At 37.9% G+C, this 18154-nt stretch overlaps 1 protein-coding gene across 1 annotated transcript in view; it reads left to right on the forward strand.

Annotated features, from left to right (window-relative positions):
• The window catches only part of MTMR12 (myotubularin related protein 12), a 31679-nt gene extending 16663 nt beyond the window's left edge, over positions 1-15016 (forward strand). Inside the window, exons 9-16 of the mRNA XM_010008771.1 lie at positions 1737-1844; positions 3917-4041; positions 7911-7989; positions 9635-9705; positions 11146-11318; positions 12037-12204; positions 13112-13273; positions 14313-15016. Coding sequence (XP_010007073.1) covers positions 1737-1844; positions 3917-4041; positions 7911-7989; positions 9635-9705; positions 11146-11318; positions 12037-12204; positions 13112-13273; positions 14313-14888 — 1462 coding nt within the window. The 3' untranslated portion in view covers positions 14889-15016. The remainder of the gene's footprint in view (positions 1-1736; positions 1845-3916; positions 4042-7910; positions 7990-9634; positions 9706-11145; positions 11319-12036; positions 12205-13111; positions 13274-14312) is intronic.
• The last annotated feature ends 3138 nt before the right edge of the window (positions 15017-18154 follow it).

Genomic DNA, 18154 nt, shown 5'->3' on the forward strand with positions numbered 1-18154 from the left:
AGGGTAAGAAATCTTGCTGAGAAAGGGTAATTTCAATGAGCATTTCAGATGTTAATGAATATTATTTTTAACAGCTTAGACTTAGTCATCTGTAGCACAGGAAGTAGATGCTGGATGGAGAAGTGTCCAAAGTATTCTGAATTCATCTTAAAGAATGTAAAGCAAGATAAGGGTTCACAGACCCCATTTACTTAGATCAGATGTCTAAAGTTTTATAGTCTTCATGTATACTAGTCTGTCTGTCTACCAGCTCATTTTTCACAAGACTGGCATCTAGCTGGGGCGGGATGTAGGGCTTGAAATGCTGTTTGGATATTGCAGTGAAGACCATGAATGTGCAGATATAGTGGAATACTTTCAGTTGCCCAGCTTGGGTACTGCTAAGTAGTATAGCTGTGATGATGCAGCATCTTTACACAGCCAAGTAGCCTAGCTGAAATACTAATTCTACTAGTCTCAACAGTAAATGAAGTTAAGTGTATTGTTGTGCACCCCGCAAGCTGCCTTTGGCTTCCTACCCTGTACCAGAGTTTGAGAACCAGTAAGACAATAGATAGATACAAGGAGCAAAGTAATCTCACTTATGAGGTCTTCCCTTAGTTGCTGCATGCCCATCAAGTTTGCCAAGGAAAACTATATTCATTTAATGGTCTTAAATGAATCAATACGTGGAGAAGACAGTGCTGTGTTGTCCTGCCCAGTTTGTCCTTTCAGACAGTGAAGTTCAAATAGTTTGCCTCACTTTTTCTCAGATAGTCAACCAGACAAATCACAGTGGTTGTTACACAGAAATAGAAGAGATTTTTTTTTTTAAAATTACATCTTGCATTCTTCAGAGGTCTTGTAGAACTGTTCTAATTAGCTCTAAATCCTTTTTGGAGAGCTACTGTCAAAATAGCTTGACCATGTTATATCAGTTTCAGATGGCAATAGTAATTTTTTTCCACTTACGATTTTGAGGTTTCTGCATCATTCTGAGGTGCATTCCTTGGCTACTGTAAATTTGTAGCAGAATTCTAACTTCCTGATTTGACTTGTGTAATATTTCTGATGAAAATTATTCTGACTTCCAGTTTCAAAGCAAATTTAAAGATCAATTTAAGAGCTTCAAGTAATAGGTGTAAGTCAAGAATGTGTAAGAGGAAGTCAGAAGCTTTGAGGACTGACTTAGCACTAGAAGTACCTGTAACTGTGCAATCTAATTTAGTCATGGAATTCTTGTTTAATATCTTTATTTCATATCCCTAAATGACTCTTCATGTGTAGGCCACCTGGACAGGCATGAGAGTGTATCTATTTCGAGGTATCTAAAGGGTGACCAATAGGTAAAACACTGCTACTCTGTGCACAGAAATTGATGGCTAATACAGGAGTTAATTGTAAGCCATCTTGCTGTGGTGATTGTCTTTCAACAAAATTTGGAAGACAGACATTTTGATCAATTTTCAGGCTTGAGCACAGTTGACAAGGTAGCGTACTGATGTAATCTGACATTTTTATATTTCCCCTTGCCTGTATAAAACTTAAAACTTGCAAGTGATAACACAGTGGTACTGAGTTATTTAGTTTTGGTGCAGAAGCTGGAAGTTGGCTTCTACTGATGCATTTGTTGAATGTACCAAAAATTCTGTAGGCACAGCATAGAGAAAATTCCTGTAATCACTTAGTCACTTAAGCAAATACTTTGAATGGGACAGTTTACCAATTTTTATCTGCCTGGTAAATGTCTTCCTACAGATTTGGTGTTGGTCTTGCCATAATGGTGCTGCTCTTCTCAAAATGTCTGCATTTCCCAAAGAACAGGATGACAGCACATCACAAATGCAAAAAGCCTTCTTGGATGGGTCAGTAATAGCTATTCTGTCCACAACACTTTGCTTGGTATGGACCTTGCTTCTCTTTTTCCCATAAATGCTGTATCTTTAAGCTTGCACACATCAGGAAGCAAGTTCTAGATATAAAGCAGTTTTCTGTAGTGGAATGGGTTTAAGCCCTTGGCTTAACAGTTAATTGTGCAGGACTGTACCATCACTGAATGCTTATTGGAGGAAAAAAATCTATGTATCAGATTAATCCATGCACAAATTGTGGCATGTTATTAGGTAAAGCAGCACCAAAGCCTGTAGGTGCTTCAGTAAAGTGTCAGTAGCTGATGTGAACCATTGTGTTTGTAGATAAGTGAATTCTAGACTCCATCTCTAAACATGAATTTGCAAGCTGAGTTTTAAATCTCTCTGAGCTCTATCTCTGAACTAGATTTGTGTTCTTCAATAACTCTAGAGAAAGTGGCCTAAAATGACTGAGACCATTTAGCAGTTAGGTACTGCTACTTTTAGATGCAATGGCAGGCATCACTTTGCCTCATATGAGTTAGTGAGCTGAATTAGCCCAGCAGTCTGAAAAATGCCTAAGTTAACATAAGGAGAAGAGCACAGCAGCTGCCTGGCTGAGAGGTATCAGTGACATAGTCTTTTTTCTGGCTTTTTTTAACCTGTTGGATATCCTGGTGAGAAGTTTTGTCTTGGCAGCAAGCTATCAGGCTAGTATACATCATTTATCCTGAATCACAGAATGACAAAATCTTAGGGCTGTGAATCACACAGAACTAACAGAAAGGCTCTTAATTAATTTTATAAACAAAAATATTTATACTTGCATAGGAAAGGCTTTTGACCCTTTCTGTTGATCCTCTAATGTTTCTCCCCTGAAATGGGGAAGTTTACATGACTTAGAGCTCATTGTGTGAAATTAAGTAAAACTAGCAGTAAGCTGTAACTGATTTTTTAATCTCTTGTTCATGGCCATCTGGACTGGGGGCAGTATGGGTGTGTGGTTTTTTTGTTATGGAGTACTGGTGGTTAACCACTAATTAAAAAATTTATCTGCAAATTGTCCATAAAGGTGTCTTAACATGCCATTGTAGAGTAGTCTGAATTCAACCACACAGCAGAGGTTGACATTTAACAACTTACTCTCGCATACTGTTTACTTCAATTTGGAAGAAGTATCATAATTGACAGATGATTGCTTTCCCTCAATTCTCTTCTCTAATGCATCTCCTGGTTGATCTAGTAACTGCATTTCTGCTGTGGCTTCTGTAGTTCTCACTTAAAGCAGGCTTCTGTGCTACAACATACAGGAAACAAAGTACTGTCCTCTTTGGGCAAATGCCCACAAGGCTTCACTTCTGAAGCAAGAGCTAGAGCAGTTTTGACAATGGAAAGCCATCATGTCAACAGAGGGGTTTACTACACTGATGTTCATCTGAGCTCTGGAAACTGCTTGAGAGAGGATGTTCTTGGTCCAAACCAAATCTTCATCTGGCATGTTTTTTTTTCTCTCTTCCTAAGGAAAAAAAAAATAGCAGATACATAGGGAAGTACAAGGCAGGAATCCTGACTTTGAGTCCGAATTGTTTCTTTTTGTTTTTACTCACGTGCTTCATTAGCAGACTTGACAGCTAGGTATCAGAATGTAATTTGGTTGGTAAAACTTAAGAAAAATTTTAAGTGTCTGCTGGGAGGTTTGGGTGTTCCTATTCATATCCTCTTTCTGGAGTCACCTCTAAATAGCCCCCTAGTAAAGCAATTTTTTGTTTATCTAGTGAAGACAATACTAAAGAAGCAGTAGTAAAAAAAAATCAAGTAATGATTGTAATACTCATAAATGCACAAATACACATTAATATTATCTTACTGGTGTAACAGTTAAGAGCAGAAAAACTTGTCAAACACTTGCAGGCATGCTTCCAGCCAGGATTCCAAAGTGCACAGAGGCCATTAGCTTTTTGGGGTGTGTATCTTTCCATCTTACAGCTGTTTCCCAGTCCATGCTTATTAAGTCTGTCTTCAGTGATAACAGTGCATTATTTGACTTGTGAAGCAGAAAGCTTTAATCTCTTGATGATCTGATTTAGAATCTATAAGACAATTAGCAAACCTCCCTATGAACTCCTGAAGACGGATGACTTGTCAAGCAGCCTTCCATCTCTGCAAGATATCCAGACAGCATACACAAAATTTAAACAGCTGTTTTTGATAGGTAAGTCAAACTTCAGTCTTTTGTCTCTGAAGTGACTGCATATGTGAATCATAACAATGCTGGTTTATGTCTCATGAATGCAGTCCTTGTCTTGATTGGTATCTTGCTTTTGATGGTAGTTAAAAGCAGACTCTTAAATATGTAACTGAAGACTGTGCTTGTGACTGTGTTAACGGAGGCTTGTAGGTCTTAGACTTATTACCTCTTGCTGAGCAGTCACAGTATCTGAAAATGTCTTTTAAAGAGTGAAAGTTAGTTGGACTGAAATTTCTAGGAGAGATTTTTCTGTTTTTTGTAGTCCACTGAAATAGAATGTGAAGTGTTGACCATTTAAGTCTTTGTGCTGTGTCAAGAGTTAAGTCTAAGCTCTAATTTTTGCCCTAGCTTTTGTTACAAACTTTTCACCTCTCAAAACAGGAAACTTGAGCTTGCTTAAAATTCCTTCACTCTGACTGCAGGGCTGAACTCTTGTCAATAGTAAGTCCACTTGAAAGGAGTGAAAATGAGAGCCATGAGAAAGTATAATTGTGGATTTCAGGCTTTTTTCTGTGACTCTGTTTTGCTGTCAGGAAACAGTGTTTCGATGTCACCTCTTGGCATGTAAAATGTCCACACCACCTTGCAGCTGTACAGTGTGTCTTAGGGTTGGGGTCTACTACCAGATAATGAGGAAATACTGCAGTACCCTCTGCTGGCATGCTGTGTTGCCCGTCAGTCAGGACTTAGGTTCATGCTCATTGGCCCCTGCAAAATGGGCACATGAAGTTCAGATCCACTTTTAATCCAGTTCTGTGCAGAAAGAGGTGCCAGGCAATTGTAAAGCTAGCACACTCCTTCAGAGGGGTTGTGGGTTTTTATACAGGCTACAGCAAAGGAAAGTATACAGTATTTGTTCATTGGTCACCTTTTGTTTATGTAACTAATGCCCTTTGTGCATGCTCTGATTAGTGTCTAGTTCATTATAGAAAGGTGGTCTGAAATTAGCAAGCAGATCCTTCTCTCAAGAGTGTGATTTTTGTCATGTTAATTGGTCTTAGGTTACTTGAGATTATTCTCAGGTAACCCTACTTGCCTCTTTCCCTCTGGCCAGGGTGTGATTAATCTTTGGCCCCAGCTCATTCCTTTGTTATCCTATGTTATCTTGTTGTGATCTTTACTTTAAGGACCACAGCTGAACACTGGGGCAGTTAAGCTCTGGCTGTTGATTTTGGGCATAATTGAACTGATCATCATTGAGGAACTGTGTATTTGCAGTGTAGCATACAGATAGTAAGTAGTTTTATACATGCAGTTTAACTGGTAAATTGAATGCAAATTAGTATGAATTATTTCTGGTAACTATATGGTAAAGATTTGAGTGATGCTCTGAAGTCTAAGACTTGGCAGAGTTTCACGTTGAGGATTTTGTCCGGAACACACTGTCAAATCCACAGCAAAACTGAAGAGCTAAAAGCAGTTACTTAGAGTTTCATGTAGTTTCCTTCCTGCAGGAAAAAGGCCAAAGCTTGAATTCTCTCAGGAAACAGTGCATATTTCAATGATGTAAGTTCGTCCTTGTCTTACATTACTTGAAACAAAAAGGAATAGGTTAAAACTGCATTCCAGGAAGTGTTTTTGTCATGCAGCTTTTTAAATAAGCTTTGTTAGAGTCTGAGAAAACCATTTGGGTAACTTCTTGCAGAAATACTAAGATCTTACAGGAATTGACTACAATACTACTATTTTTTCAAAGTCTTAGAACATTAGCCATTATTTTTGTTCTATAGGTCTAGTTAATTTGATTTAGGTAACTTCAGTGCAATTTAAATTTCCTGAACACATGCCCAAACTGAAGTTTCAGTTATAAGAATCTTCATTAGGCAAAGCACAAACCACAATAGTATGTAGCTGCTTAAAACCCTGCTTAAAAGTGGGTTTTGATGGGGAAAGCTTGGATCCTCTTCTGTTACTCCTCTTAGAAATGTTGCAAAAGCAGATGCTAGTTTTGCTAGACTGCTCACAAGTTTTGCTGTATGCCATTTCCCCACATACCTGACACTTCATTTCTCAAATCCTAGTGGAATATTTCTTCAGTGTCCTAGAAGACAAGGAGGAAGGGAAAACTTGATCCCTTATTATGATATTATTAAGCAAAATACCCTAATTAAGGGGTAAAACATTCCGCAGGTGTTTTGTTGTGCCTTTAAAAAGAAGCTCCTGTTTTGACTTGCAGATGAGTTTGGCTGGGGCAGAACTGCCAGACCAAGCAATTGTCTGTAGACACCTGCAAACTAGTGGTTGAATCTAATTGTGGTTGAGCACAGTTTAGCAAAACAAACAGCCAGCCATGCTTAATGTGGCTATTTAACTTTTTGGAGTAAAACTTTCCTATACTGTTCATAATGTAAGAAAGAACTAAAAAAAACACTTCTGTATGGAATATAAATGTTATTGCTAAGATGAATCCTCTTTATTTCTACAGAAAAAAAGACAAATTCCTCTTCCTTATGGTTTGGGGTTTTTTTGGGGTAGTTTTGAAGGACTAGAAATTACTACTGTAATTTTGCCTTGCTTCAGAATGGGGAGAGTTTTTCAAATAGTGGTGGCAGGCCAAATGAAATGTGAGACTTGGGTGCAAGGCAATATTTTAAAATTCACATGGAAACAGGGTGAACTGGGGAGTAAAGGATATCTTACTTGAAGTACTGAAATGTACATACTTTAGTCTTCAAAGTGTATAACACTTAAAAGTTGGAAGTGAATTTGAAGGTGTTAATCACAAAAAAAAAATTGAGAAAACTACATCTAATGTGAACAGAAATGACTAAGGAGCTTTTAAGATGTATTCTAATGCTTATTTTATGGAGAACTAGCTTCTATGGCCAGGGAGACAGGAGTCAGGGAAAGAAAGATTTATTTTTTTTAAGTGTGTAATGAACAGAATGAGGGGCACAAGCAGTCAGAGGCAGACAGCTACAGCAACAAAACAGAAAAATGCCTGTGCACTTTAGGACTATAGATGTAAGTTCCAGAAAACAAGACAGAAGTGGGTATGTTTTGAAGTAAACACTGGAAGCATATGGAGAGGCTTTGGGAGATGAAGTTATATGGAAACATGCAGGACAGAAGCTACCAGGGCAATGAAGGGAAGGAGGGAAATGTCGTGTATCTCAATTGATTCTCAATAGTTGTTGTCTTCTGCAGGAAAAGGTAATTATTCTGGTTTTAGTTGAATGTTTCAGCTTCTGAGAGCTTTTCAGTTTCTGAGTACTAACCTTGATAGAAATAAAAGCAATAGAGATTAAGGTTGCATTTAACTAGCTACAAAAATCCAATTCAAATTCTTAAATTTGTACTTGGACTCCTGTTTTTTCTTAGCTACTGCCTTCTCAATGTATTTTAATACCTTGTCAGTTTCAGTGAAAACTGTTTAAAACATTTCAGGTAGTCTTATATCTGGTAAATCTCTGTAACCCCCTTCTAAAACTCATTTGTGTTTCTCGCTCTTTCAAAATGCAGTCTCCTGATACTAAACTCTGTATAGATCATCCTTGTAGAGTCAAGGCAAATGGAACTTGGTAGAAGCATCTCCTGTGATTAAATTGCTTTTCCTTTCCCATTTTTTCAATAGATTTATTAACTTGGCTTGGTTGCTGTGAACCTACAGCATATTTTTTTAAAAAGCTTATGGTGCTATAAAATTACTGGTGTTAGTAGAAATACTTCACTTCCTTATTTAGTTACTGAGTGTTGACTTTAACAGTGATTTAGATTTACTGACTCCTTAGTATTGGCTGGTTTAGAACAGTGCATAACTGAAGATGGATGGCTGTTAATTAGCACTGTGTATGTGAACAAACCAATTTTTTGGGTTGTTGTTTTTTTTCCAGATAACAGTGCAGAGTTCTGGGCAACTGATGTGAAATGGTTTTCATTACTGGAGAGCACAAACTGGCTAGAGATAATCAGGTTTGCTGTATTTCACTTTCTGGGTTTCAGATTGTTTGTTATTAAATGCATTTGCAGTGGGTTTTCTAGCTAGTTCCTTGAAATACTACTACATTCTTTACCTCCAGTAGGAAATAAATTTAAGACAGACTTATGGTCCCATTTATGTATCTTATTTCTACAATTTGAGACAGTATTTTTACAGTGCAGGCCTGTGATAAGCCTCCCACATGAAAGGATGTGAGAAGCATCAGATCATTCCAATTACAACTCTTCCAGAAAACCTATTAAAACTATAGGTCCAGTGATTTCCCTCCTGCACTTAGTCACCTTTCCAAACTGAAGAATCCTGTTTGTTTCTTGCATGAAACTATTCCATGTCTCTGACTAGCCTTGCCATTCTTCTTTGTACTCTCTACTTCTATAATATCCTTTAGGACGGGATGAACTGCAGTATTCAAGATATTAGCCCACCAAAGATTTATAAAATGACAGTTGTTCTCAGTTTTGTCCCCTTCCTCTCCTGATTGTTCCTCAAGTTCTTTTTTCTTCTCTCAGCAGTCCACAGTGAGTAAGTGTTGGAATGGTGTTGGCTACCTTGAGGCTTGTTATAGTGGAATGTTGAGGAGTTTTCTTTGTTTTCAGTGTTACTTGTGCTAGCTCTATTGTCTGCCAGTTCATTCTGTGATCAGCTTGTTGCCATTAATTGCATCTGCAGTCTTCTTCAGTCAACTTCAGTTCTTTCTAGCCTTAATAGTGATCTTTTTCATTCCTTATCCATAATATAAATGTATGTTGAATTAGAGGTTCTAGTAAAGGTCATATGTTGCAAAATGCACTGACATAATCAAGATTAAAAGAACTTTCAAGGAAATGCCAGCCCAAGTTCCTACCCTTACACTGCTTTGAGACTGATAACTTCCATACTTGGGTCCAGTTGCTTCCTGGATCATCATGTTTTTGAGTCTTGCAGTTAGCAGGAATGCCTTCTCACCTACTCTAGATGTTAGAAGAAAGAATCTGACAACTCCACACTTGCAAAATTAGCTGTCAGCTTCTATTAGTGACCTAAGTAGCTGCAAGAGTCCTAATTTGGGTGCAAACTTGTGCTGAAAATAACCAACCTTATGAAGAGTTAGGTCTAGAAACCAACATTGTTACATCTGGTTTTATGTGATCTTTGATTCCACTCAGTGTTCCTCGTGTAATGATAATCTCTGAATAAATTTTGTCTGCATGTTTACAAAATCTGATTGCTGATACTTCCCTCTGCCTCTTAAAGCCAGACTGTGGGAGAAATGTAGTATGTGGTAGGTAGAATGTAAGTGTGGTGATACTGACTCTTGGCAGGGTAAAGATCTGGCTTTTAGTAATTGTAATACTTTGGTGTGTGTGATGGCTGCTATTGATGCAGAGTCAAGTATTACAGATGTACAAAGACAACTGGACATGCATGACCAATGGCCAAATAAAGATACCTCTTGAAAGTTTGCTTTTGAAGATAGAGAGTTCTTAATTCACACACTGAGCATGGTTTTTGTTTTAAAGGACTAGTCAAGTTTCAGTAGTATGACATGCTAGCCTCCTTTAGGGGAAAGTAATGTAAGAAGCTGAATTGTAAAAATGGTATGAAAATGTTTGCTTATCTTCTCCTATACTACAACAGGCGAGTCTTGAAAAAAGCAATTGAAGTTGCTGAGTGTCTGGAAAGACAGCATACAAATGTTCTCCTTATAGGTAAGAATTTAAAGAGATTATGTATCTTTAAAAATTTCTGTTTAATTTCTTTAGATGTAGCCTAAACTGCAAGTTTATTATGGTAGTGGCTGGTAAAATTCATAGTACTGTAAATACCAGACACCTGTATCTCTAACTACTTAAAATGCTTCCTGCGGTTAAAAAAACATGGTAAGCATAGTTCCAGGCTAAGAGAAATATGTTGTGAATGTAAAAGCTGCTTATAAATTATGGAATCATAGAATCATATCTTGGAAGGGACCTTAAAGATCATCAAGTTCCAACCTCTCAGCTATGAGCAGGACACCTCACACTAGACCAGGCTGCACAAACCTCATCCAACCTGGCCTTGAATACCTCCACGGACGGGGTTTCAGCAGTCTTCCTGGGTAACCTGGTTCCAGTGCCTTACTCCCCTCATGGTGAAAAATTTCTTCCTAATCTCTAACCTAAATCTCCCCTCTCTGTTTAAAACCATTACCCTTTGTCCTGTAGATGCAGGTAGATGAGGTCAGTTGCTCTGCCATTACCCATCATCCCTGTAGCCTTATCATGAAAGGCCATCCAAGTGGACAGGCATGATTTGCTGTTAGTGAAACCATGTTGGCTGCCACCAGTCACCTCCTTATTTTCTATATGCTTTAGCAGACTTTATTAAATTGGCAGGAGTGTCATCCTGCCTCTTGTTCATGCATTCCTTTTTCCGAACTTACTTCATTAAAGGTGTCCTAGAACTTTTGCTGTACTTTAAGGGGTAGGGGGAACACGTACACAAAGCACACTGAGCATGAAAACTTTGTAAAAGGATGCTTTTGTGTTCTACACAGTGAATGCCATGTTGTCTTAAGAACACATGAAAGAATGTACTTACTGCACACATCTTGAGCAGTTTTTCTAGATTGAGTAAAGTAATCACATGGAAAACCAAACTCTGTGTTAACCATTAAGCTATTTTTGGATTAGCAATGGAGTTGTTTTTTTTCCATACATTGCCATTTGAGAACTAGCATGGGGAAGAGATGCTTCTAGAAGGCATCTGAAGGGTGAAGAATGCATGTTACATGAGGAGGCAACTCCACACCCTGATAAAAGCTGCAAGCAAGGTAGGAAGGGTAAGGGCAGATAGCTGGCATGGCACGAGCGGCAGTATGTGCGTTGTGGGAGATGGAAGGGCATAGGCATCAAAGTTAGAGTAGTAAAAGCTTGTCTGCAGATTTTATTGTCAAAGTAGTATCCTCATAGAAATGTATCAGGAACCTTATGTTTTTACAAAGGGAAGTATTGGAAACATAATTTTTATGCTGTAACACTTGTAAGAAGTTGTGTGCTTCTTCGATCTTGAAACACAGTTTTGTTTGTGCAAGAATAGCAATACTTTTTTTTCTTGTCTGAAGTTTTAGGAATGGCTTAAACAATGTGGTTTCTGGTTTTTTTCTGCAGAAGAGAGTGCTACTGATCTGTGCTGTGTGATCTCTAGTCTGGTTCAAGTGATGATGGATTCATACAGCAGAACAAAGTCAGGGTTTCAGAGCCTCATTCAGAAGGAGTGGGTAATTGGAGGACATAGCTTTTTGGATCGTTGTAACCATTTACATAAAAGTGACAAAGAAGAGGTATGATTTCTTTACTTTATTTATTATTTAAAAATTTACTCAGCATAAGGAGGGATTTAGCAGTCGGTTCAAAAGTTCCAATTACTCTGAAAATCTTTAATTTTACTTCTAGCTTTGAGTGTTCTGTACAGTGCCCTTTAGAGTTCAGCAGTGTCTTCATAACTAAAGAGAACAAATGTAAAATTTCCCATTCAATCTTGGAGTCTTTTGAAAGACATATATCTCATTGCCTTTTAAACTGCATTAAATAACACAAAAATAAAAATAACGCAATTGCCTATTCTTGTCACATCTAGTTTTTAAAGTTACACACTTGCTGAATGTTGGAGTCCCATCTCTCAGTTTTTGTTTATATTTTGGGAATAGATCAGATTGCTATATGGAATGGAAATCAAAAGTGTAAACTGACTTGTTCTGATAAAGAATTGCTATGAACTAGTTCTGCTTTGCTAGCTTGAAAAAGCTGCATAGCAGCAGCTTTCATAGCAAGTTAATGTATGCAAATTCATGTTACAAAGTGTTCCTCTGTCAACAGCTGGCCAAGGGTAGCTCAGATGATACTTGTTCAGAGTTCAGCCAGAGTTGTATGCAGCAGTTCTGTAGTTAACCAGATTGCTTTCCTTAAGATTTGTATTTGAAGACACTGAATACTGTAAAATAAAGTCTGTGGAATAGAATACACTTTTTCTGAAACTAATGCAGTATTTTCTTTACTTAGGCTCCTGTTTTTCTGCTCCTGCTAAATTGTGTTTGGCAGTTGGTACAACAGTATCCTCCAGCATTTGAGTTCACAGAAACTTACTTAACTGTCTTGTCAGACAGCCTCTATGTGCCTATTTTTAGCACTTTCTTCTTCAACTCGCAACATCAAAAAGACACTAGTACGGTAAGGGTTAGTTATTTGCTGGGTGCAATGTTTTGGAGAAGAGGTTTGACCAACAAGCAAAGGTACACTGAAAAAAATTCCTAAGTAGCACTTTTTTCCGTATTTATTTGAAGAGTGGTGCCTTGAAAGGTGAAAGAGTGCAGCTTTGGGTTTAAGGAGTCAAGTTCAGGACTTATGATGACAGAAGGAAGATAACTTAGAAATACATTACTTCTAATAGGTGATTATGGATTCATGTTTCTTGTTCTTTCATGGCAGTGGAGCTCCTTAACCCAAGAGGAATATCCTGTTGTCCTGCAGAATTAAGTTATCTACAAAGCTCACGTATTTTCAGTTCCAAAATCAGCATTTCCTGAATGTTGATTTACATTACATTCATGCTTTTCTCTAGTCTAAGAAGCTGGAAAGCAGTAGGAGTAGCCTCTGCAAGGCTGCACAGAGACTAAAAAAAGTAAAGATCAGTGTCTTGCATATAAATAAAATGTTGGTCACAGTATTTAAACTGGTAGCACTTCATAACTGAAGTTAAGTTGTGAAGTTTGTAGAAGTTTATTTCACAATCATAACATACCTCTGACATTTAAATAATTTTAGTGTCTGTCTCCTGCCCAATTTTCAAAGCTTTTTTTCCCCCTCAGGTTAGTTAATTACTTTCAACTGGGAAAGAAATTGTGCTGTCTCATTGCACTGTTGAAATACTATCAGTAGTTACAGAGAGTAATATATAGATAGCCTTTGTGTCTGTACTCACTGGCATCTAATAAGGTTCAGCTATTGACTACACAGAAATGAGAGTGTTGCTGCAACTCTGTGGCCTCTTCTGGAAAAAGCCAGTTTCTTATTTTCACCTTGACTTGGTCAGAGTTCCTTTCTGGCAGTATTAATTGTGAGCTGTTTGTTTTGGCAGACGGGTGAAAGCCTCAAGACACAAAGCGGTCCTTTCAGATTTCTTACTGTGTGGGACTGGTCTGTGCAGTTTGACCTCAAGGCCCAGGCTTTCCTGAACAACCCTCTTTATGCAGAGAAGCCAAAACCAGATAAAAGTCAACGGAAAACTGCACGATTCAAAGTAAGATATCTGCTGCTTAAATAGTTGCGTTTTTTTAGTGGCAAAAATATTTTGCACAGCTCATACTTCAGATGTGCTTACAGTGGAAGTAGTGGTGCAGAGTTTTTAATTGACAGTATATGCACACATCTGACTCACCTGGGTCTTGTGAATGCAGTTTGCACCCACCTCACTTATAAGTCCACTTATAAGTCACTGTTTTGCAGTTACCCTGCATAGCTTTGAATGGTTTTTTTTCTTCATACTTTTGTGCAAGTGTAATGATAACTCATAGGATTTAACATCCAGGTGAGCTGCACCGACATGTTTGAAGGGACTTTATTTTGTTGTGCCACAGAGCACCTAGCTGAAATGTATAGGAGGTTTGTCATTGTCTCCCTAAGTGTAACTGGAGTATGTGCATGGACTTGGAGGGGGAGGAACAGTGACCAACAGCAAAAACTGTGTAGGGTGTGGAGGATTACGGGTCAGTGATCTCATTAGTGGAAAGTAGCACAAATTCAGTAACAATGGTTTGTCTGGAGTAACCTCTTTGGCCTGAAATATTTGTGTTGATTAAATTCCATTCTGTACAAAGCATTCTCAGGTCAGACACTGAGTGTGACCTACAGCTTTAATCAAGGAGCTCTTATGCAGTGGGATGCAATGAGGACCCACTGGATTAAAACTTCTAAATCAAGTGCTCTTTGATTTGTGTGGCTAGCTTAAACTAAGCATGGAAGTCTGTAATACTTTATTATATGCAAAGAATTCTCTTTTTTCAAAGGAAAAGGCTTTATTCAGTGTTACATTCCTGGCACTGTAACTGCAGCAGTGAAGTATCTGGGAATACCAAGTATGCTCTGTGAAATATTCGGTGTATTATCCACTGAAGAGTAACACTTTTAGACTATATAGCAGAGCAGTGACTGTGTTTTCAGTGACTTTGTTGCTTGTAAGTATTTTCCGCATGCAAGTGATGTTTTTCTTTCTCTTAAGCTGTTTCCCAAGTGCCATCAATATTTATCTCAGTATAGTTTTCTTTCCTTTCCTCTTCAAGCATCAGCGGCAGCTTTCTTTGCCATTGACGCCAACAAAACCTTCCACGAAGAGAGGATTTTTCAGGGAGGAAACAGATCATTTAATTAAAAACATTCTGGGCAAAAGAATTGGCAAGTTCATAAATTCTTCAGATGAACTTCCTAGTAGCTTCAGGGAATTTTATGATAGCTGGCATAGCAAACCTGTTGACTATCACGGTCTTCTGTTACCTCGCATCGATGGCCCTGAAATCAAAGTCTGGGCACAACGGTATCTACGATGGATTCCTGAAGCCCAGCTTCATGGTGGTGGAACAATAGCTACAGCTGCCAAGATTTTGGACTTGATGGAGGAAGTACAAAGCTTGCAGGTGAAAATGGATGAAGAACATAGCCAAGCTATTTCTGGGGATATACATTCTGTTCCACTGATGAGAAATTCTGCCCGTTTGTCATCCTTGTTTCCATTTGCTTTACTTCAGAGACAGTCTGTCAAACCAGCTTTACCCACTAGCACCTGGAAAGACTTGGAAGATGAAGAGGACTTGGTCAAGAGGGATGACGAATTTGTTGATCTAAGTGGCGATATGTCATAAGGTGTATATAAAGTATAAATTTTAAGTGGCTAAGCTCTGAGTTCTAAATGTTGTCCTGTATCCTCACTTAAGGAGGTCACTCAAACATCAGCAGCCTATTTAATGGGTTTGTGGGGTTAAAAAAAGAAAACTTGGATGGAAAGAACTAGTTGCCATGATTAACTGCGTGTATTTTTAACTTCTATTTCACTCTAATAGTATTTATTGCAGAAATACAGTTTAGCATTAGTGTAATAAAAACAGAAGTCATACAGCTACTTTGTTTAAAACAAGAACAAACAACAAAATGCCAATATTTTCTGATGTATGGGTAAAATACTAAATACATACAGCAACAATCACTATCTTAACATAAAACCTGTAAGATCACTAGGATTGGAAGTACTGTGACTAGGAATTTAGTAAATCTGCATTTCTGCCCCTGCCCCCCATGTAAAAAAAAAACGGAAAAGGTGCATTCACAAGTAAGCTTTTTACAGCTGAGGAATAGACTTGGTCACCAGGGGTTTTCTGTCTGCTGTGGCATCAACTGAAGTAATGTTTGTCAACCTCATATTTTCTGACAGTGTTCATCTTTGACTTGCAGCACTTCACCTTCTGTGCTATTACAATAGCAGTTTGGCTGCTCTAGGCCTGTGCATGCACTTAGCTTAAAAATCAGATGCAAGAGCTTAACTACACATTTCAAGTCTTATTGCCTTGCTGCTGTGCTATATGCCCTTGCTGCCTTGGAATATTAAGTCCCAAATGTTTGCTGTTGTTTGTAAGAAATGGCCTGACTGTGAGATTGTAATTTGACATGATTATTTTTTTTTCCTTTTAATAGACTGAGACTGACTTTCCCCATTTATGCCAGTTGCCTTTGAGGCTTTCTGTAGCTTGCACTGAGACCTTCCATGTGGAAGGGAAGACTTTCTCTCATCCTGCAGTGAAGCTAGATTTGCAGTCTGTTGCCACTTGTCATGAGCTTATGAATGTGGCATTCATACCATATGAACACTTGCATGCTGTTGCTGGATAACAGTACCTCAGTGAAAAAAGCCATAAAGAAATGCCTGTTGACTTTAATCTACTGTGTGTGTGTTTATATAGATAGTATTTTTACTGCAAATAATAATCCTTTGTAAAGCTGAATGTTACTTGACTGTCAAATCTATTTTGAACCTGTAAATTCGAAAATGGACTGAAGTCATACAATCAGTTAACACTGAGAGGATAGACATTGAATATTTTCTCTATTCTCACAACAATTTAGAAATACATGCTGGAAAACTTAGCTGGTAGAAAAACTGTTGTTGCTTACATTAGATCAGCTCAGTGTAATTGGGGATATTGAACTAGGTTACTGCTTAATCACTTCACACTGAGTTGTATCAATATGTATAGCAAAATTTTATCAGCAGCCCTCTAAAAATAAATTTTAAAGTTAAATGTATTAATGAGGAAAGTGGGAGAGCTTAATGCAAGTATGCCAAGCTGAAGCTCCCAACTCCTGATTGCCTTAAGTCTTAGTAGTCTGAGGACAATACTTGAGTTTGTAGCATTTTATTTAAAAATACACTAGTACTTACGCTTTCTTCTGTGATACATACGGTGTTACAGCTAGCACTTGCTAGAATGGGCAGTCCAGCACATGTCCCTCAGATACTGTTGTTGTAGTTTAAGTGACTTGTGTATGCAATAATACTTTGCATGTTGAATGAGCAATGCATTTTTATGGCAAAGAAGTACTTGTCATTCTGAGGTCATTTGGGATCAAGGATTTTTGTTGAACACTGCCATTGGAAAAAAAATGGATTTTTCTATAGTTTTGATCAAACTGTTGTAATGTTTCAGTCATGGAAATTACATATTTATATGAAAGAACAGATGTTGGACATCTTATTTGTACATAAGTTATCAGAAGTTTATATAAAAGAGAAACATATATGTGGAATTGAATATGGAAACACTTCTAATGTAGAGAAAATACCGTTGTTATCAGTTTTCTGCACTGTCAAATTGGAAATGTACTTAATATTTTTACTCCAGGCTTCTGTTTATACCTCCCAAGTTTTTACACTGAATGCAAGCTAGAAGCTTTACAGTTTTTTTTAATACTGTCATTTCTCTCTAGCAGGCTGTTTGGAGAATGTCAATAAAATATACTTTGATATATTTGTCCAGAAATGAGAATGTGTTTAAAGTCATATTTTGCAAATGATGCTGTAAATCATGGTGGACTTCACCATCTGCAGAGACAAGGCTGTTCTAGTTACATGCTGGGTTTTACAGGCTGTTATAAGGAAGAAAATGCATAGTTTTGGCCTTGTTACACCTATTTCCTGTCAGCTCAGGAAGGAGGAAAAGATCAGTACAATGTTGTAGGATGGCTGTTGGAATTTAAAAAGGTGGCTTAGAAAGTGTCTGCTGAATGTCAGTAATTGGGGTTTTACTAAACACTTTATTTCAGTCTTGGCAGTGTTAACCCTGTTTCAAGGGGGAACATTGTTCTTAAATTGTGTTAAACTAAGCAACTTGCAGTGACTATAGCAGGATATTTCTCCAGCGAAATGAGTTTGGAGCATGGACTGCAAGATATGACAATGAGCTTAAACTTCAGATTATTTTTTTTCCAGAGACTGCAGATTACTAGCTTCTGTACAAGAACAGCACTAGTGTAAATCACACATTCCAAAATCATGCCACTTTGGGTATTTCCTGAAGGGAGTGTTACAAGCCTGTGACAGACTTGTTCCCAAAGTGTACCTTGGCCTGACCCACATCTAGAGATCAGTGCATGGACTTGGATGTCACAGCTGTGATTCAAGGCTGTTCACTAGTTAACATGTTCAGCTATTGATGTACACCATACTGGAAAGCAAACATGTACTTCATAAAGGAACTATCAGCCAACTTGGCCTCCTGATCTCTCGCTGCAGTTAAAACTTTGTCAATCCTTGTTCAAAGCATAGAAGCATAACTTCAGGTGGTAGTGGAATACTTGGTGCTCTAAATGTCTCGTGATTAGTTTTGTACACTAGATGTTACCTTCATTCTAATCTTTAGCTGGAAACTTCATATGTAGTATTTACTGCCTGGTGCTCTCTTTAGAATAAAGAGCTGGGTGTTGTATAAAATGTGTATTTATAAACCATGTGGTGTGGACAGAGAGCAGAGGTATTACTGAACTCATGAGTCTAAAAAGAGCATGCTATAGACAGAACTATATATGCTCTTCCAGGATTAATGTAGTGGTTGGCTGGTTGGGGGGCAAAACCCTTCTT

The sequence above is a fragment of the Chaetura pelagica genome, unplaced genomic scaffold, assembly GCF_000747805.2.
Source record: "Chaetura pelagica isolate M959 unplaced genomic scaffold, ChaPel_1.0 scaffold31, whole genome shotgun sequence".
Classification (NCBI taxonomy): Eukaryota; Metazoa; Chordata; class Aves; order Apodiformes; family Apodidae; genus Chaetura; species Chaetura pelagica.